Source organism: Heloderma suspectum, chromosome 11, assembly GCF_057233095.1.
Source record: "Heloderma suspectum isolate Gila_16-S chromosome 11, 16-S_ref, whole genome shotgun sequence".
Lineage (NCBI taxonomy): Eukaryota > Metazoa > Chordata > Lepidosauria > Squamata > Helodermatidae > Heloderma > Heloderma suspectum.
Genome location: NC_139468.1, coordinates 16,360,176 through 16,380,975, shown reverse-complemented (window position 1 = coordinate 16,380,975; position 20,800 = coordinate 16,360,176). Strand labels below are relative to the sequence as shown.

General features: G+C 48.1%; 1 protein-coding gene across 1 annotated transcript in view; it reads right to left on the bottom strand.

The window, feature by feature from the left end:
• The window catches only part of SLC28A2 (solute carrier family 28 member 2), a 31,820-nt gene extending 11,313 nt beyond the window's left edge, over positions 1–20,507 (bottom strand). Inside the window, exons 1-14 of the mRNA XM_084816959.1 lie at positions 20,399–20,507; positions 18,988–19,098; positions 17,597–17,685; positions 17,046–17,143; positions 14,724–14,913; positions 12,981–13,122; positions 11,670–11,783; positions 11,410–11,487; positions 10,203–10,283; positions 9,328–9,408; positions 8,442–8,567; positions 7,480–7,610; positions 2,906–3,074; positions 306–503 (exon numbers count right to left, since the gene is read on the bottom strand). Of these exons, the coding sequence (XP_084673085.1) occupies positions 306–503; positions 2,906–3,074; positions 7,480–7,610; positions 8,442–8,567; positions 9,328–9,408; positions 10,203–10,283; positions 11,410–11,487; positions 11,670–11,783; positions 12,981–13,122; positions 14,724–14,913; positions 17,046–17,143; positions 17,597–17,685; positions 18,988–19,056 (1,566 nt within the window). The 5' untranslated portion in view covers positions 19,057–19,098; positions 20,399–20,507. The remainder of the gene's footprint in view (positions 1–305; positions 504–2,905; positions 3,075–7,479; positions 7,611–8,441; positions 8,568–9,327; positions 9,409–10,202; positions 10,284–11,409; positions 11,488–11,669; positions 11,784–12,980; positions 13,123–14,723; positions 14,914–17,045; positions 17,144–17,596; positions 17,686–18,987; positions 19,099–20,398) is intronic.
• Between the last annotated feature and the right edge of the window lie 293 nt (positions 20,508–20,800).

Here is a 20,800-nt window from a genome sequence, read left to right as displayed (position 1 = left end):
CTTTCATACATTTGGTTCTCCATGCAAGGGCTTCATCACTTCCTGCTGAAGGTTTCCAAAGGCTGTGTTAGGGCAATTGCGTGGGTCTGTTGCACGCAGGAATCATGCTGACGCACAACCACTTTCCATTTTGTTGTTCCGTGTCCCACACCTCTCTGCACAACAGGCATGCGGTGTTGCAATGGGGGAGCTTTAACAGGGGTCAGGATGCATCTACACAATAGATGGTGCGTGCGCCTGTGCGCGTGCACACGTGTCTCAGTTGCATCCGTGTGATTCCTCCTCCTCACGACTGGTGCACTTGCCGAAATCCACTGCTTGTGTGTCCCAACCCATTCAGGCTTTCCATCCAATCGCATCTGTTTGTAGGTTGACAGTTGTTGATAGGCCACGAACTCGTTGAGGAAGATCTTGATTCCCAGCAGCTCGGCCACCAGGGGCGCATCCTCCCAGCTTGCCCCTAACAAGAATGCCAAAGGCACCAGGACATAGGAGCAGATCAGCTGGAAGCCAGAACAAAAACAGCTTGTAAATAAAGCCAGTGGTCAACTAACTAGCCACAATGCAACTCCTGCCTTCCCATGCCACCTTGCCCGCCCACCCTCACTGGCATGCATAGCATCCACGAGCACCTCTGCTTCTTCTGCACAAACTTGCTTGTCATCTCTACTCTGGCCCCGCTCTGTTTCCCAAGTCTGTCAGGGATCTGGAGTAAATCCTCCACACTAATATCAGGAGAAAGGGGGCAGGGAGCTTTGGATGGATGGAAGCAGACACACTCTGTTGTGTGTCGTTCCCCTCATTGCACACTGTGGGATTGTAATCTGTGCCAATGTGATCTGATGTACACGGTATCCATGGGCAGAATCCAACAGGGCGCTTACGCCCCCATTGGTTGTCTTACGCCCCACCAATTGCATTGTGCAATGCCCCCCCCACACCTGCATAAAGGTGGTGTAGTGCTTCCAGGGTGACCTGAAACAAACGGGGATGCTCATTTCTGGAAGGAGGCAGGTTGGCGGAGCTCCACCGGTTTGCCTCCTTCCAGAAATGAGCGTTTCTGCTTGTTTCAGGGCTTCCTCTAGGAAGTGCTAAATCTTCCTTGTGTGAGCGGGGGGTCCTGCTTGTGCAATGGAATTGGCGGGACCCACCTGTGGAAGGGAATCGGCAGGGCGGAAGAGAATCAGAGGGAGCATAAGTGTTCTGTTGGATTCTGCCCCATGGTTTTTGTTTTTGTTTTGCAATCTCTTCTTCTGTACTAGCTACTGAAACGGGGTGTGAGCAAACGGGCTGTAAGAGAGGTTGCCATTTTTTAATGAAAGGCTATTCCATCGAGTGCCATCTCCACCTTCTATATCTGCTGCTGCTTCATCCTGCGGGGACAGGGCCCCTCCTCCCCTCACAGAGGCTGTTACAAACAATGGTTCCCTGAGCAGGAGAGGCAGTAAACTCGCACCATCGCCATCATTTCAAACAGCCTTATTTTTGTATTTATTTTACAAACGTAATTATATTTATTCTCCTGCCTCCTGGGGGCTCCAATGTCAGTGGGGTGGCGAATCTGTTCTGGGTTTCAGTCAGAACCAGTCAGAACTTCAGTCAGAACCACGCCTTGGATAGATGCTTTAGAGTTCTGACTGGTTCTGACTGAAACCTGGAACAGATTCGCCGCCCCACTGACATCGGAGGCACCAGCCCCCACCGCCTGCTTCCCGACCTTGTGTGTCAGGTCTTTAGTTTAGATTGTCAGCCTGAGGGCAGGGCCCGGCACGCTACCTCTTTGGTAAGCCACTCTGAGGGGCCTTTTGGCTAAAGGGTGGGGTAGAAATGCTGTAAATAAATATATGAAAAATTATCTCACAATGGAACTAATGACACTGGGCGACTGTGGATCCGCAGTGGACTCACCTATGTCTGAGACAACCTACACCTGGTGTTGTTATTCAAGCAATTAGTGGCATGAATGCTTAGAAGAAGAAGAAGTAAATAGCCGCCTTGGGCCCCCTGATTCCAATATGGACCATGGCATGGGGCTGAGGGAGACTTCCATTATTTGTCCCACCATGGTCCCAGTCCCTCCCACCTGCAGCTGCTACTTGTATTGGGAGGGAAGCTGACACCTGAAGAACTCCAGTGCATATGTGGCACACTTGCAAAAGTTTTAAAAGGTAACATTGCTGAAATACAGGGACAAAAATTGGGATTGTGCTTGCCAAATAGGGATCGGTGGAGCATCTGGAATGGGGCCCCACCACGATCATCATCACATTATTATAATTAAATTAAATTATTATCATTATTACATTAAATTGCATTATTATTATTATTATTATTATCATTATTACATTACATTACTATTACATTATTATTACATTATTATTACATTATTATTATTATTATTATTAGCCATCTTAGCCATCTTTCAAAGCAGAAGCTGCCCCAAGATGACGTACAACAATAAAATAGCTACAATTTCATAAAAAAAACCCAGCTTTCTAAGAAACAACAATAAACACACAGAGAGACAGTCAGGGCAAGGCCAGAATAAACAAGGGTTTCAGGGCTTTCCTAAAAGCCTGCAATGTTGTGGCCTGATGGCAACCCATTCCAGAGGTGTGGGGCCACTGTGGAAAAGGCCCTCTCTCATGTCCTTGCCCACCTGACTGCCTTCAAAGGTGGGCAACTGAGAAGGGCCTCCGCTGCTGTTCTTAAAAGTGCAGGCAGGCTGATATGGGTGAAGGGAGTCCTTCAAGTAATTGGGTCCCAAACCACTTCAGGCTCTGGAAGTCTCTAAGCAGGGTATACTCTGAACAGGTCATCCAGTAACACAGTTCACTGCCTCTTAGCATCTTTTAACCACCCTAGTGTACTCGCACGATCAGGGTGGCTGCTTTGCAGGTGATACCTGGAAGGAGAGTTCTGGCAGGTTGACCATGCCTCCCAGCCAAGCGAGCGCGGCATTGATGAACTCGAGCACAGCCAGGAAGGCGATGAGGTTGGCTACGATGTTAGCCACTAGTCCCACAGAGACTGCCGCTCCATTGCCAGCTGCTTCCAGAACATTCTTCTCCTCCCTGTGCCAACACACCAAACGAGAAGGAAGTGAAGAGGCCCAGAGATGACCTTCCTAGGCAAGGGGGCAGCTGCTTAACCTCTCCTCTGGGTCCTTCTAAACTCCACCATCCAATATTCACTTGAAAACATACACACATACGCACATGCCGCCTGCCGCACGCACTTTACCAACCCCTGAATCCTCGCAAGTCTCACTATTATGTGATAAAACCCATTTTGTTGTAATTTAATATTTACAAAAACTTCCTACAATATAATAATACAAAGAACTGATGTGGCCTAAACCAAGAAGATTGGATAACACAGTCTGTCTGGGTTTAAGTGTAAGGCAGTAGAAACATTAGAACATATGAACATAAGAAGAGCCCTGCTGGATCAGATCCAATGCTTATTTAGTCCAGCATTCTCTTTCCACAGTAGCCAACCAGCTGCCTGAGGAAAACCCACAGGCAGGACATGAGTGCAACAGCATCCTCCCACCCATGTTCCCCAGCAACTGGCATACAGTGGCATACTGCCTCGTATACTGGAGGTAGTATATAGCTATCAGGACTAGTAGCCATTGATAGCCTTCTCCTACAGGAATTTGTTCAATCCCCTTGTAACACCATCCAGATTCGTGGCCATCACTACATCTTGAAGCAGCAAATTCCATAGTTTATGCGCTGTATGAAGAAAAACTTCCTTTTGTCTGTCCTGGATCTCCCACCAATCAGCTTCCTGGGATGACCCCATGTCTCCCTATCTACTTCCTCCACACAACACATAATTTTGTACACCTCTATCATATTCGAGCAAAGGGCTGGATGCGCCTGATCTCATCTGATCTCAGAAGCCTGGTTAGTACTTGGATGGGAGATTGCCTGGGAATCAGGCTTCCTGCACTGAGCAGGGGGTTGGACTCAATGGTCTTGTAGGCCCCTTCCAGCCCTATGATTCTATAAAATCTCTGAAATCTATATCTACTCCCTTACTTGCCTTTTTTCCTAAGCTAAACAATCTCAGATAATATGAGCAGCTGCTAAGATTGTGGAATGTTGATGAAGCAACAGTTGGGAAGGGATCATGGAAGAGTCTACCTGAGGGTGGGATGGATCCAGAGAGGGCTTAATCTCTGAGGAGGAATGATTTCTTTATACCTGACACTGTGAATCTTCTACCCCTCTGGAAATAGCATCACCATTGTTAGCTCATACAACAGAGGGGTTATAAACCTATACTTTTTACTTCTATTGCTTGAGGAATCAATAGTGCAGAAGGAGATCTGGAGTGTTCTTATAATTCCCACTGAACTGTGGATTCTTCTCATTCATGTTTCAAGGGTCATTTGTAAACATTATAATTTAAAGTCATAGGAGTGTTATAGGTCTCCTATCAGAGTTTTGTGAATAGGACCATGGTGTGGGTTGCTTTGAGGAAATACCTTGCCAGAGCTTTGGAACTGACAGAAGTGTGTTAATAGCCCAGCTATGTGATGTGTTTCCATGGGAACCAATTGTCATACCATTTTCTTTATGTCTTTGGAATAGCTAGGAAATACATAAAAAGGGGGCCGCATGCATTTCTCCCCTCTACTCCTGGCTAATGATGTTGTAATCTAGGTGTCTGCATGTGAAAAGAACAATAGAGACTTCAATCTGAGTCAGACAGAGACAAAGAAAGGCACACAGAGAGCACTGAAATTTGTGCTCTGTAAGCTGATGGCATTTAGGATGCTGGTGTCAGGGTGGACACTGAGCCCATAGAATCCCAGAGTAGTTCTGATTCTGAGGAAGAGCAGTCGCTCCTGGGAGAGGAGCGCACTCATCCTTCCCAGGGCCAACAGCTGACGGAGATTCCTCCCACCAGCATTCCTAGCTTAGATAGCAGTCCTGAGAGTGACAGAGCGCGGGAAGCAGACTTGATGAACGTGTGACGCCGACGCAGAGAGCGACGCCAAACGGAGGGTGCGGAAAGGAGGCGTAGTGCCCGGTTGGCGCGCAAACAATGGCTGCGCCCAGAGGATCCAAGGGAAAAGGGGAGGGACTCTCCCTAGCCCTTAAGTTCAGGGGTCTGCCAGTGATTCCTTTCAAACGGGGACCAACTGTTCCAACGTAGGGCATAGGTACTCTGCTGCTCATATCTAGTTGCTAACGGTACAGTTGTTAAGTTGTAAAAGAGGAATAAAGCTTTGAAAAGAATCCATTTGTCTGTGTCTGGACTTGGCTACTGGATTAGACTGAGAGAGGCCTCCAAGGAGCCCTTGACAACTGGCTGTCTCTTTCATGAAATCTGATGTGGCTATCTGTTGGAATGTTTAACTTGTGTCTCTGCCTCAGAGATGACCCTGTTAGCCTGCTCTGGACCCCCAGCCCACCCCAGCCCACTCCACCCACTGCACCCTGTAGATCTCCTTAAATTGTGCATTGCCAATAAATGCCAATATTACAAAATGCCAATAAGCCTCCAGTGAAACCAAACCCAGGTAAGTGCTGCACCCCTGGAATTTCTCACTGCGACAAGTGGGTTGAGTGTAATAGTGTGTTGTTTCATTTTTAAAAGTAATTATATGTGTTAATTTGCTTATTATCAATCTAACTTAAATCCATTTATTAGGTTATTTCAGAGTAAAAGTTTTAATTTTTTAATACATTGTTTTCTCTAAAGTGATTGTGTTGGGTTAAAAGAGCCCCCTATAACACTTCAAACTGGGGATTCTTCATAATCGCAAACCCGGGTGGCTAAGTGCCTATCAGCTTGGAGGTGAAATAGGGCCAAACAAAAATAATGTAGTGATTTCCACATACTTGGGGCTCCCTGGTACACAGAAGTATATAAGCTTGTAAATACAAGGGTAAAGAACAAAAACAACTGTTCTGTGAGCTTCCAGGACCTAAGGAATGTTAAAGATATAGAGATAACAAAAACGCAGAAGAAATTCATTTCCTTGTTACCACTAAATAGAACCCAACCTATTTGTTTTTTACACCACCACATAAGGATAAAATGGAAACCTGACTAGTGTCGGAGACAAATGTATTGATATTTGATACTAGTTGTATTAATCCCAACACATCTGAAGAAAATAGCTTTTCATCTGGGGCTGTCAAAAGAAACAGGGATTGCTGGCATCTATTATAACTTTTAGTTATTGGCTCCGAAAGGAGCTATTAATCTACTAACTCCTGCAACAGAGTAAATAGCTCCTTTGGGAGCAAGCCCTAATGAAGAACTATTTGCTCAAAATCTGTCAGGATCAATATATTTGTCTCCTGTACTTGTTGGATTTCATTTCTCTCCTATTCTGTTGTGATACCTTTTTGGTGTGTTTCGTTACATTGCTTTTAAGGCCTGCTGCCACGTTCTACACAATTCTGAAAAAGGTGGAGCTGTATTTATGTGGTTGATTAATACACTCAAGATAGACTAATATCCCCCGCCACTCCCCACCCAAGTTGGACCTTGCACCCTTGCAAAACCTTTTGCTCCCAGACCTCCCGTAAACAAGATTTTACTGCTTGATTTCTGATTATCATGATCAAATGCCTCCCAGAGCCTGGAAGATTGTGCTAGAGCAGAAGGAAAAAATGAACATTGCAGCTGCAAAGCTTGCCCAGCCAAAAGATATAAGGGCATAAGCAGAGTTCTGCTGGATCAGACCATCTAGCCTAATATCTTGTTTCCAACAGTGGACAGCCAAATGCTTCTGGGATGCTTACAAGCACAAAAGGAACAGTCCTCCCTTGTTCTACGTCTGCAGCATCTGGCATGCAGAGATATACTGCCTCTGAGCATGGCGGTTCCATGACAGATGACTGTTGGCATTGCAAACAAGGGTGTGCATACTCTGCTCTGCTAAAACTCAGATCCTCACAACAAGCCTACAAGGTAAGTTAGGCTGGATAGGGATTTGAACACAAGCCTTCTCTGTCTCCATCCAACCAGTGGAAGATGGTGGCTCTGATGTCGGTGGGGTGGTGAATCTGCTCCGGGTTTCAGTCAGAACCATCCAGAACTCTAAAGGAGCTATCCAAGGTGCTGAACCTATATTGGAGATTGGGTTCAGCACCTTGGATAGCTCCTTTAGAGTTCTGTCTGGTTCTGACTGAAACCTGGAGTGGATTCACTGGCCCACTGACATCGGGGCCTCCAGCCTCCACTGCATCCAACATGCTGTCCACTATACCACACTGTTTTTCTCTGTTTCATATTTACTTGTTTTCCACAGCTTATTCTGTTTCTGTTCTGTCTGTTCTTGGGAAGCTATGGTGAGACCTTTCTGATCCCAGGCTTCTCAAAAGTTGCTCCCACCTCCACTTCTGCATCTCGCTCAGGACTCACTCTATACTCCAGTATATCTCTTCCCACTTAATCCTGCATCCCTTCCAGGATCCTTTTAGGTATCTTATGAATCTCATGTCTCACCCACAGGCTATTTTCACACCCTCCTGGCTCCGGAACTTGGACTCTTCCACTTCTGGGTAGACGAGTTTAGCCATGGCCAAGGCGCAAGGTGCCGCCATCACTGAAGCGGCAATCAAGGATGAGGCATCAATCTGCAGTAGGATACAGGGTAATGTTTGGAGGGCAAACTTGGAACTATATCTCTCAATTGTACCATAGTGGAATGATGGGAAGGTGGGCATATTCTATGTCCCCAAATAATTAAAAATGCCGCATATTTAATACTGCAGGGTTCCTTTGCCGTCTGAAGTGAGATGGGTGGTGATTAGAGACAGGGCCTTTTCGTTGATGGCACCCTGGTTCTGAAACACTTTCCCCAGGAAGGCCTGCGAAGGGACTAGGTTAAAAGCCTGGTCATGTGTTCCCTGCCTTGCACTGGGTGGGCGGAGTGGGGGGGGGACATAACCCATAGTATATGCCTCCTTGCTAGAAAAGGGAACGTTCTCTTCAACCCAGGTTTTAGTGTGTTTTAGCTTTAGTGTGGTGCTTTTGCCTGGCTTTCAAAGCATTACGTGCCTCTCCATCAACCATAAATTGCCTGCTAAGCTGAGTGAACCAGCTAGACTTCCTCCATTACCTATTGCCATCTAAGATGGGCAAGGATCACAAGGGCATGCTGTGGAATTGGACTGCTCCAAGAACTTCATTGGCATCTTTGATTAAATGGGATTCATCCGAGCAACTGCATCTAACAGAAGCTGGGGGGATGTTCCAGTACAGAAGAAAAAGCCAATATGGCATCCTGGTCAAGACGGATGCAAGCTATTTTATTGGGAAAGCATGCTGCAAATAAGGAACAGCAGGCTACTGAGAGTTCCATATCATGTGTGCAAGAGAAGATGCTACCCTCCGGAAGACTCTCTCTCATTCTCTCTCCCCCCTCTGCATGGGATAGTTTTCTTTTCTCTGCATGGAACACTCACCCCAAATGAAATGTAAGCTCCCATCACACTGCCGGCAATGGTGGCGAAACCGCCGGTCATCACAGCGTGAACCTCTGACCGTGTCATCTCCTGCAGGTAGGGACGGATGAGCAGTGGCGCTTCTGTCTGGAGGGCAAAAGGAAGGGTCAAACTGTCTTCAGAGTTTTGCCAACATGTTTACAGCCCCCAGAAATAGCCAGCAAAATGGGTACAAAACAGCCTTCCCTAGCCTGGTGCCGCCCAGATGTTTTGGACTTCAACTCCCGGGAGCTCCAGCCAGCATGGCCAATGGTCAGGAATGCTGGGAGTTGTAGTCTAAAAGATCTGGAGGGCGCCAGGCTGGGAAAGACGGGCATGGAATGATTTTGCTTCCCTGACCAGTGCAGCACAAATGCGTAAGAACAGAAGAACATAGGAACATAAGAAGAGCCCTGCTGGGTCAGACCAAGGGTCCATCTAGTCCAGCATTCTGTTCACACAGTGGCCAACCAGCTGTTGACCAGGAACCCACAAGCAGGACATGGCAACAGCACCCTCCCGCCCATGTTCCCCAGAAACTGGTGTACAAAGGTTCACTGCCTCCGGTATTGGAGGTAGCACATGGTCATCAGGACTAGTAGCCATTGAGAGCCTTCTCCAGGAATTCATCCAACCCTCTTTTACACCCATCCAAATTGGTGGCCATCACTACATCCTGCAGTAGTGAGTTCCATAGTTTAACTATGTGCTCTGTGAAGAAGGACTTCCTTTCATCTCTCCTGAATCTCCCACCATAGCCCTGGAAAAACATGCCCAAGGAAGAACAGAGTCAGTCTTTGCTCAAACTGGGGAGGGTTGGGATCGCCAGGGATGCTTGGTGGAAAATCAACACAAAATACCTGCTTACCATCCCCACAAATACATTCCCCACCACGCTCAGAGATTCTGTGGCCGCTGTGCCCATGGTGATTTGCAGGAGCCAGGACAACTGTCGGAAGGAATTAGCGACTGTCAGCCAGAGGCCTTTGCTGCCCCACCATGCATGCAGCCTGCAAGATGGCAATTATTTTTGTCTCCTGCTCACCCATGTGCCAGCCTTGCAACGCGGCCATACCCCAAACCTGCCACAGGGGCTGTAGCTTAATCGTGAGCCATGCTTTGCATGCCAAAGGTCCCACAGAAAGGAGCCCAAGTCTCTGAGGGCTAGATGGGCAAGCTACATGGGCTGGATTAGGCTCGTGGGCCAGAGGTTGCCCACCCATGTTGTAGACAATACTGAGCTAGATGGACCAATAGATGGACTTGGCAGCTTCCTGTGGCCTTCCTTTTCAGCAGACAGCCTAGCAGCCTCGGTCAATGCATCCCACGTGCTCCACCTCCCGATGTCGCCTTCCTGCCACAGTCCCAGCCCCGCTGCATTTCATGACAGCAATAGCCTTGGTTCTCCCTCCTCTGCAGTCTCTGCCATCCACATACCAGCTTCTCCTCCCTCCAAGCAACACTATTTCCATTGCACTGCCTCATCCCTTCCCGAGTATTGCCACCTCCCCACTAGCAAGCGCAGCCATTGCCCTCTCTGGGTGCCCTGTCCAGGCTTCCCCAAACATCCCAAATGCCATACACATCTGTTCCAAAAAGCTCTGCTTCGGAGCCCATGGTTCGTCAGAGGTCTTTTATGATCAGCTGCATGGTAACAGATCAGTGATCATGACACCGCTCAGCTGCACAGCGGGGCCCCACAAGCATCTCCCCCAGTGCCCAGAGCCTCATGCTCAGCTTTACCTTCAAGATTACGAACTGCATGACACCCAGGTAGTAGAGAATAGACATCACACAGCTGAAGAAGACAATAATGGGCAATGCCTGGAGACAGAAAAGAACAGTCTGCAGCAAACGCCAGCCAAGTCTGGGGCCAGAACAGGGCCAATATTGCTGCTGCTGCCCACGAAGCACAACCCAGAATGTCAGAGTAAATTGTAGGATGTAGATTGTTAGAGAACTTAGGGCACTGCGAGGTAACCAGGGGCCAACGCTGTTAAAGTGAAACAGACTTCATATTCCCGGGCTTCTATGCAGTTAAGACAATGACTAGGTACCCACCAGTATGGATGTATGGGTTTTGTTAAATCCGTTCCATCTGTGTTTCACTGATTGTCAGGTGTCTTTCATTCCATTGTCTGCTCATTGATAGAACTGGATGTTTTAAAACCAGAATTTCATTCTATTTGTGCTAATGCACATTGGCGCAAATCCGCCCCCTAGCGAATAACCAGTCCGCAAGTCAGCAGAATTCACATGACTTGGAAAAAGCCGCTCTGCTGCCAAATCCACAGATCAGATCAATAGAAATCCGAATTCATTGGAATCCCTTGCGGATATCTTTGACATCCCTACCCACCACTTGGCCTGTTCTGGCCCACTGTGGGTTGGATCCAGTGCAAGTTACTTGCCTAGCAGGGCCAGCACCAGTTTGAGGTGCCCCCAAAGCTTACCAGAGGGTAGAGGGGACAGAGGGCAGTGGAGACAGGCAGTGGCACTGAAAATACAGCATCTACAACTGCCCAGTATTCTCTCGGCCCAGTGCTGTGAAAAGAATCGAGGCAAGATTTAGTTTCCACTGATGCTCAGCTACATTGGGGGTGGAGTGCAGAGGTATTGGGGAGAATGAAGATGGCATCTGTAGCGGCCTCGCCCGGTGCTTCTTTTCACAGCACCAGGCCATAAATATTTTAAAACATAAACAGGAGGCCCACATCAGCCACGGTAGGCCCTCTGGGGCCCACGGGCCCTGGCATTTGCCCTACCATGCCGGCTGCTGTCACTGGGCCTTTTGCCCAGACCACTGGCCGTGGCTCAAGTGAGTCTTATCCTACTCCAATCATGTCATGGAAAGTCAGCCTTTCATTTTAAGAGCCCCGTGGCACAGGTGACCAAGAGGAAGATGGGGCCAAAGAGAAATGCTTTGGTCAAACACCCTCTTAAGGCTGACCTGGAAGGCGAATGCCTCTTGGATCAATTTGTCCCCAAAGACGAAGCTGGAACCAGCGGTGGTGTAGCTCAGGAATGTCTGCAAGGGAAAAGTCGGTGGAGAGAATGAGTTTGGACGGGGTTTTGCCTGATCGTATTGAACAAGATCCTGTACATAGGGATGGGCAAAGCTTTCTTCCACATCCCATTTTTTTTATCTCAAAATCTCAAGTTCTTTCTGCATGCAAAGCATGCACTCTGCCATCAAAGAAGCTCCCATACCTGGATCTGTGTGCCAAGCCATTCGAAAGCCTGAAATCCAGGTTCCGTCCGGATGATAAAGACTCCGAGGACAAACTGCAGGCCAAGCCCCCAGAACACAGCTCTCCAGGACACCTGCAGATCCAGCACATGCACCAGAGGCAATTTTGTGAGTACAGATAGTCAGGGCCATTCCATAAGAGCCAGCAATAGCCCAGGGTTGGAGAGGCAGAAACGTCAGGGTTAACATAGCCCATTGCAGCCCCCCTCCCCCAGACCTTTTGCTGCTTGAGGCAAAGGACAAAATGGTGCCCTTTCCTATTCCAGGTACAAAAGCCAGCTGGACTGGCAGAGGAATCTGTCTTCAGTACTAATGGTGGGACCTGAAGGCAGCAGGGTAGCCTAGGAGGCACAGAGCAGGCTGCATAGCATGCAGGTTTCTCCTCCAACACTTTCCTGCTGCCTCCCAGCAACTGCTGCTTGATACGATTGTTTCATCCTGCCTAGTGGTAGGACTGGCCCTGGCCCACTGATCCCTGGAACTCACAAGGAGGCAGTAGTGGTCAGCTGTATGAATAGGGCTGTGAAGAGATACTTGGTGGGTTCTTTTGTTTTTGTTTTTTAAGTCAGCTCAAATTCTGCTGATACGACAGGATACAATGGGCCTCAGGGAAAGAGTCCATTTCTTAAGTGAGCAAATACATTCATCTTAAGCCCAACATCCTGGAGGAGAAGGCTATCATTCATTTCATTTCATTTCATTTCATTTCATTTCATTTCATTCATTCATTTATTATATTTTTATACCACCCCACAGCCAAGGCTCTCTGAGCAGTTCGCAAAAATTAAAAACCATTACAATACATTATATAAAATATAATCAATCACTCATGATGGCGTTATATTATCTCCAGTATCGGAGGCAGTATGCATCTGTATGCCAGTTGCTGGGAAAGATGAGTGGGAGGAGGCTCTTGGGCTCATGTCCCAAAGTTGGCTTCCCATGGGCATCTGGCTGGCCACTGTGGGAACAGAGACTAGATAGACCTTTGGTCTGATCCAGAAGGGCTCTCCGAACGTTCCTATCATATCTTCCTCAATCTCTCTGCATGTTTGACTTAAAACCCAGTACTTGAGTTCTAGCAGAATTTCAGCCCAATCCTATGCACGTTTACTCCGAAGGAATGGAATGGGTTCAATGTGGGACTGTAGCCTTTATAGATTGGGTATAGAGGGGGGCAAGGTGACAGCAGCAGCAGAGGAAGATGTAGACTGGTGCTTCTAATTCTTCTCGTGTCTCAAGGTCCAGACAAAGGAAATACTGCGACTTACAGCCCCATGGTGTTTGGAGCAGGCAAAGAGCAGCAGCACCAGCACAACGAAGCCAGCCAGTGACACCAACTGCTCTCGCCTCTGGGACATGTCGAGAACCAGCCATGTGATCAGGCCAACCAGAATGATTGCACAGAACACCCTAGGAAGGAAGCAGATTGGCATTATAGCGGAGAGGCACCAACCTACACAGACGCTCGGCTAGGTGCACCTGAGGTCCGTTGGGGAGGCTCTCCTCCTCTGGTTCCTGATGGGGGCCAAGGCACAATGGTTGGGATATGGACAACGGGGCGGGCAACCACTCCAAACATTCCTGACGATTGGCCATGCTGGCTGGGGCTGATGGCAGTTGTTGTCCAAAGCATCTGGAGGGCACCAATTTGGGGAGGGCTGCATTAAAGGAACGCTGGAAGGTGAATCACAGGAATACCCCAAAGGGCGAATCACATCACAGGGATGCTCAGAAGTGTCTCATTGACAATATTCCCACTTGAATGAAAGAGGGAGGAACAGTCATCCATTGAACTCAAGCTCAGGTTAATTCCAGTTAAGGAAGAGGAAGAGGAAGAGGAAGAGGAAGAGGAAGAGGAAGAGGAGGAGGAGGAGGAGGAGGAAGAGGAGGAAGAAGAAGAAGAAGAAGCAGAAGAAGAAGAAGCCACAGGATGAATGAATTGGTCTCCATTACAATGCAGTAGAGGCTGGTGGCTCCGATGTCAGTGGGGTGGTGAATCTGCTCCAGGTTTCAATCAGAACCAGTCAGAACTCTAAAGGAGCTGTTCAAGGTATGAAGTTCTGATGGGTTATGACTGGTTCTGACTGAAATCTGGAGCGGATTCATTGCCCCACTGACATCGGAGCCACCAGCCTCCACTGCTAGATTGTGGTAGGACTGTAAAGTGCTTTGAGGCTTCTACAGACAGGAGATTTTTCTCTCTTCTGGAATTAAACTCCAGGGCAGATAAATTGGGTACAGAGAGCTACAGCTATAGTCTAGTGCAGGGGTAGGTGACCTGGTGCCCTCCAAATGTTCTGGACTACAACTTCCATCTGCCCCAGCTGGAAAATTGTCAAACAATTGATGGTCTGGGGAAAAGGGGGCGTAGCCATCTGGTGGACCCAAAGAAGCCAGATTCGGACTCTAGGAGGACTGGATTTGATCCCAGGGCATCAGGTTCTGTAGCCCTGGTGTAGTGTAATGTTTGACTTGACAAACCCTGGTTTTTCCTTGGCTGACAATCCAGAATCAGAAACCATGGTTTGAAGTGGGCTCACAAACCATGGTTTGTGCTAACAATGGTTTGGCATGATGTCCCAGTTGACAAAGATATAACTGTCACTTTGCCTTCAAAGGTCACTGTACCCAGAGAAGGGAGTGCTGAGCAGATGGGAGATGAAAGCAGAAAAGCAGGTCCAGACCATGGCTGGTCTGTGTGTTTGGAAGTTCAAACCATAGTCTGGGTTTTCAGTTATGGTTAGCACAAAACATGGTTGGCTGTGATGTTGGAATTGAGTCAAACGGGGGTAGGGGAGACAACCAGCCTCCTTTGGGGGGAAAGGGGCCAGAATGGGCATGGCACTTGCTGACCCAGTCAGACATATAGAAACCCATGTGGGTTTGGGAGGAACTTTTGTCTCCCCGTAGCCAACTCCTCACCCAGCAGCAGGGTGGAGACCATTCATATTAGCTGCATGCACGTGGCCTTCAAATCCGCATGCCAGATCCTGTCTGTGCAGCAGACTCACCATTTCAGCCATGGCCAGGCTCTCCGGCAGCATGCCCCACAAGGGCTCAGCATCTGGACAATCTTGGCCCCCCACCATTTCTTTATCAAGCTATAGGCCACAAAACAGAGTGCCAGGCCAGTTAAAACAACCAAAGCTAAGGCTCGGTCAAAGTTCAGCCAACAGGCTGCAATGAAGTATGCCACGTAGCCTAGAAAGAGAGGGGAGACAGACAAGGCCATGAATTGCATTGGTGGATCTAGTCCATTGTCCACAGCACAGGGCAGGTTTTCCCTTTCTCCCTTCCATTATCGAGACATCATTCTTATGGATGGGAGAAGCTGCCATTTTTGAGCTTGCCTAAATTCTATGGAAATCACTTTGAAGCTCGTGTTGGCTCACTCCTGTTTTCGACCTGTTTTCGGCTCATTCAAATAGAAAAGTGCACATTTCTGTGCTTATTTTTCCAAAGTGTGCACTTTCCCCCTGTTGACTAAAGCGTGAAAATACATTTTTTAAAAAATTCAAAGTGCGCATTTCAAAGTCCACATTTTTTAAAAATGGGCATTTTTTCGAACCCTATTGCAAATGAGGGAATTTGTGAACATTTCTCAGAAAAAAGTGCTTCTGCTCGCATTCGCATTCAGGAGCGCAAACAGGACATGTTCACATGATTTGCGAACAGAAACAAAATTCTCATATACCCATCGCTATTCTCTGCAGCCTCTTGCACTGAGGCAAAAGACTGTAATGTCCAAACCTCACTCCATCACATCCAGGATTTAGCTGCAGTCACATGGACAATGGCGAACAGCTATGGGGACTTCTGGAGGGGTTATGTGGAGGAGAAATATAATTCTGCAGTGCCTCTAGCCCAGCCTTCCTCCACCCTCCACTCTCCAGATGTGTTGGACTACAACTCCCACCACTCCAGCCAACAGCTGGGGATGGTGGGATTCGCAGGCCCCCTGGAGGGTGCTGGTTTGGGGAAGATTGGGCTAGTCAAAACATTCCTCTGAATGCTCCATCTACAGGCATGTGGCCATTTCTAGGGATTTGCAGAAAGAGGGAGAATCACACCTTCTTAGGCATCTCTGCTTGCCGCCTCACATGATGTAACGTGGAAGGGGAACTCGGGGGAGCATAGCTCCAAGACATTTTCAGAGCAGGAGCAGTGATGTTGTCTGCTGGAATACCAGGGTAGTGCACAGAACCCTCCTTGCTCTTGCAGTTGAATGAAGTGATAATGAGGCTTTCAAGTTTTACTATTGTTTGTGACAGATAGCGGAAAGTCAGAGGAGGAGGAAAAGAATCAAGCAGAAGCCATATGCTTCTTTCCTTTCCTTTGATGGGTTTCCTATGTCCTGCTAGTGGCTTAAATGGGAACATTGCTTTACAAGATAGTTGACGTTTGTAATTAAAAGGCAAAGGTCGCATTTCAGCTGGCAGAAGGTCTTTTCTTAAAGCACCACATGCTTGACAGGTTGAAGCTGTGCAGTCAGAACGGTGCCAAGTAACCGTGCATTGGATAGGAGTCGTGCTGATCCCAATATATTGTGTACTGCACTGTGTTCTGTTCTCATGGATGTGTGTGGATGCAGAAGCTATCACAGTGGGTCTGTTTGCATGATCAGCGAGGGGGAAATAAGCCATGGTGGCTTATTTCCCCCATCGCATGTGCTGTTCATGTGCCTGGGGCGGGGGGGGGGGGGATTTCCATAATTACCTTTGCTGGTGCGGCTTGCTGTGTCGTGCAAACCCAGTGAGCTGGCTTGTTGCCATGGTTAACAAGTCTTTCTGGGGTGGCTTGTTAACCATGGTAACTAGCCTCCTGAACCAGGTTCACGTGACCTGGCAAGCTGCACCAGCGAGGGTGATTATGCAACTCCCCCCCCAACACACGACCGGGATGTATGGTGGGGGGAATAAACCATTATTAAAAAGCATATAAAACCTGCCTTATTCCTAGGAATAACATATAAGTTCATGGCATGCTTACTAGAGAAAAAAGTCTGCAGAATTCTTTTCAGCAAAAGATTGTCTCCTGTGTCAATCTAAAGGTGACATAAAAGTATGAACTTTTATGTTATTCCTAGCAATAAGGAAGGTTTTATATGTTTTTAGATATTGTTATATATGCATAAGCTCTTGTGGCAATTTGTATTTCAGTAATGTTTTAATTATGGGGGAAATAAGCCACCATGGCTTATTTCCCCCTCTGTGATTGTGTGAACTGGGCCACTGAGTTCCTGCACTTCCTGCCACTAGTAGGGCATGCTGGAATCCTGCCTCCACTCCCACAAAAGTATCCGTGTGTGTATGTAATACATATAAAAGTCTCACCTGCATACAAGATGCCCAAGAAGATCCCCCGTATTAACTTGGCATGATCCTTGCAAAAGCCCCTCGCCCTAGAAAACGGCTGAGTCACACTCTTGATCCTGAGGAGAATCACACCCAGAAAATGAATCTTGCACTAATGGAAGCTTTACTGTCTCTGTGTGGGGAGGCCCCATGGGCTGCATCTGGCCTGTGTGCTGCCAGTCCCCCATCCATACTTTAAAGGTAACTTCTTGTGGCTCTCCAGATGTTTTGTCCTACAACTCCCATGCCTACAACTCCCATCTTCTGTCACCATTGGCTATGCCGGCAAGGGCTGATGGGGGCTGCAGGCCAAAACATCTCAAGGGCCACAAGTTGCCCAGCTCTGGTTTAAAATGTGGGAGGAGGCAGCTGATGAGGAGGCTTCCCTGGTTCCCATTCAAGCCAGGAATGCTCGGCCAGGTATGGAGAGTGTGGACAACCCTCTTCCCTCCAAATCCAAGGTGGCATGGGGAGGGGCATCTAGAGGGGACTATCTCCCACCACCTTCCTTGATAAGACATTTCCTGTACCTCCTGGAATGAGTATTTTGTTCTTTGTTTTCTTCCCGAACCTCAGAAGGCCGCCGGGGCACTGCTGTCCTAGGATTTCTTTCTGATTCCTGCCAACGGCACAGTTATAGGTGTTGTCTTTGAGAAAATGGCAAAATGCAGAGCTAATACCATGCCAAATTTTTTGATCTCTGTATTTTCTGTATATTGCCTCTGTAATGGCAAAAAGAAATTGCACCAGGAAATTGTGGGAAGGGGTGAGAATTTTGGAGAAATTTCTCAGGGTGCAAGGCTTCAGTCCTTACTGTAAGGAAGTGGCCGATGAGTGTGTGTGCTCTTTCTTTTACCATCCCCACCCCCCACTCCCCACCCTGTTCTGTCCCTGCAACCTCTCTGGCTGCTTGACCTTCTTGGAAAGTTCCATAGAGGACTTAGCCAGGACTTCCTCCCTTGGGGCTTTCCAGTGCCGAGTGCCTGAAAGCTGAGAGAGGGGTTCTACTTCTTGTTCTTCCTCTTCCTTTTCTTTGTCATCATTGTCATTGTCTTCTTTAGAACATAAGAACCTAAGAAGAGCCCTGCTGGATGAGACCAAGGGTCCATCTAGTCCACCATTCTGTTCACACCATGGCCAACCAGCTGTGGACCAGGAACCCACAAGCAAGACATGAGTGCAACAGCACCCTCCTGACCATGTTCCCCAGCAACTGGTGTACATCAGCATCCTGCCTCTGACACTGGAGGTAGCATATAGCAATCAGGAATAGTAGCCATTGATAGCCTTCTCCTCCATGAATTTGTCCGATCCCCATTTAAAGCCATCCAAATTGGTGTCGGTCACTCCATCTTGTGGTAGCGAATTCTGTAGTTCAACTCTGCGCTATGTGAAGAAGCTCTTCCTTCTATCTGTCTTGAATCTCCCACCAATCAGCTTCATGGGATGATCCCATTGGGTTCTAGTATTATGAGAGAGGGAGAAAAATGTCTTGTTCTTGTTCTTTGTCTTGTTCTTGTAGTTAAAAGGACTTTTCATAACAACAAAGCCAAACCTAAAATGCCTCTCTCCACTTTCAGGCACTCTGTAGGCAGCAACAGTGCAAAGCCCCAAGGGAGGAAGTCCTGGCGAAGTCCACGCGGGGGGGGGGGCTTTCCAAGAAGTTCAAGCAGCCAAAGAGGCTGTAAGGACACAAGAGGGGGGAAATGGTAAAAGAAAGAGCACCCCCCCAACCACCTCCTTACAGTAAGGTAAGCACCGAAGCCCAGCAGCCTGAGAAATTTCTCCAAAATTCTCAACATCCCAATGAAACAGGCAGAAAACTCACTGCCTCTTTTGTAGGGCAACAAAGAGGTTGTGAAAGGGAAGGGAAGGTTTCAGCACAGCACTACGCAGACCTCATGAGAAAGGGGGGATTTACCGTGAGCTCTAACGCAGGGTTCTCCAAACCTCTGTCACCAGCTTCCAGCGAAATCTTGGTATCTCCCATCTCCCTGGTGCTCTGCCGCTATTCCACAAACCCTGAAGTGAACTGGAAGACATGAGGCATGGTGAGCTAGCAGAAGGAATTATGAAGTCCTTGGCACCTTCCCAGTCCCAGGGAATCCACAAGAGAACCACACATACAGTACACACACCTCATTCTTCTCTCCTGTCCTGCTCTCCTAGTTCCAAATCTGAGTGCAGACATTAATGGGCCACAAAGGTGTGAGCTGGAGAAAGAATCTGCGAGTTCATGAATTAATGTGAATATATTTATTAGTGATGAGTTACCTTTTGGCCCAAATGGGACCTCCAAGGTGACTTACAATTAAAACCTAAGACAATCTGAAAGCTTTAAAATAATTTTAAAACTTTAAGGACTATTTAAAAACTCTAAAAACATCAGTATTAAGAGCAGGAGAGAATCTTAAAAATGAGGTATGGAACTAATACATTTAGAGAGCAATCCTATGCCCACTAGACAGTGTTTAGATGGCCATAGGATTTTTCGGTTTCTAGGAACTGAGCTCAGAGCCAGGGCTCCGAGTTCGGTTCTGAGAAGCCACTCCCCCTCCCCCACCACTTTGTAGGCAGTACAGTTCTTCCCCGTTTCCACGCTTGTAACCGCAATGCGGAGTGGGTGAAAAGGGGGAGTTCCTGGGGCGGGGATAGGAGGAGACCGTGGAACCGTCATTACGATCTTTCCTATGTGCCATCCGCCCCGCCCCCCCGCTCCAACGGCCCCAGCTAGACAGCCAAAATCGGCTATCTAGCTGCAAATGCATGGCGGCCAGAATGCGGAGGAGAGGATCCCTGCCTTGGATAATCGGCCACCATTGAGTTCGGACGCAGCCATCCCGGTAGTATTGCACCCTTAAAACACTAAAAAGCTATACGGAACAAATAAGTTAAGACCACCTAAAACTGGATAGCCAGCCTAACTCTCTTGAGAGACAGTTCCACAGGCGTGATGCTGCTACAGAGAAGGCGCTATCCTGCATTCTTACACTATGGTGCCTCCTGGATAGCGCAAGATGTCTTGTGCCATCCGGTAGTAGGCAGGTGTACTGGATGGCGATCTGTTGGGGCCGCTGAATGCTCCCCCTCCAAGAAAAGAGGCTTCTCATCTTGACAATCTGCATACAGGCTTCACAGGCTTCCTTGCTCAGAAAGGCTTTCAAAGCAGCAAACTTTGAATGTACTAGCTGGCCCTCGATCTTGGCTCACTGGTCCGCTGGTCCAGGTGTCCTGATCCCTTTCCTCAGCCCCTCCACAGCTCTGCAGGGCCTCGCTCTCCTTCCAAAGGCTATCGCTCGCTCTAACCCCAGAGAGACCTGCGAAGAACTCACAGCAGAACCAAGCTCTGTCCAGCTCTGAGAGAGTCGCAGAGGTTTCCCTTTCATATCTGCTCCTGCCTCAGCGAAGCAATGGATCGGTTATCAATTAACAGCACAGTCCAAAGAACTGGAGGCAGAACTCCTAACTCAGGAAAGTCCTGCTCCTCCCCACACACGCACACACCTGGGGATTGTTCATGTTCCAGCCGTTCGGCCAACTGCAGTGCCTTCATTTTCCGCAAAACAGCAAGGCAGATTTCTCCAGATAGGAGTCAGCAGCACCTGCCCCGGCTCTTCTCTGAGTCAGAATCCCTTATCGAGCAGCTAAAGGGATTATCTTTAAAACTTGCTAACCTGTAGAACGATATCAAGATGCACATGAGAGAGAGTTAGCAGCCCTCTTCTGCGCAACGT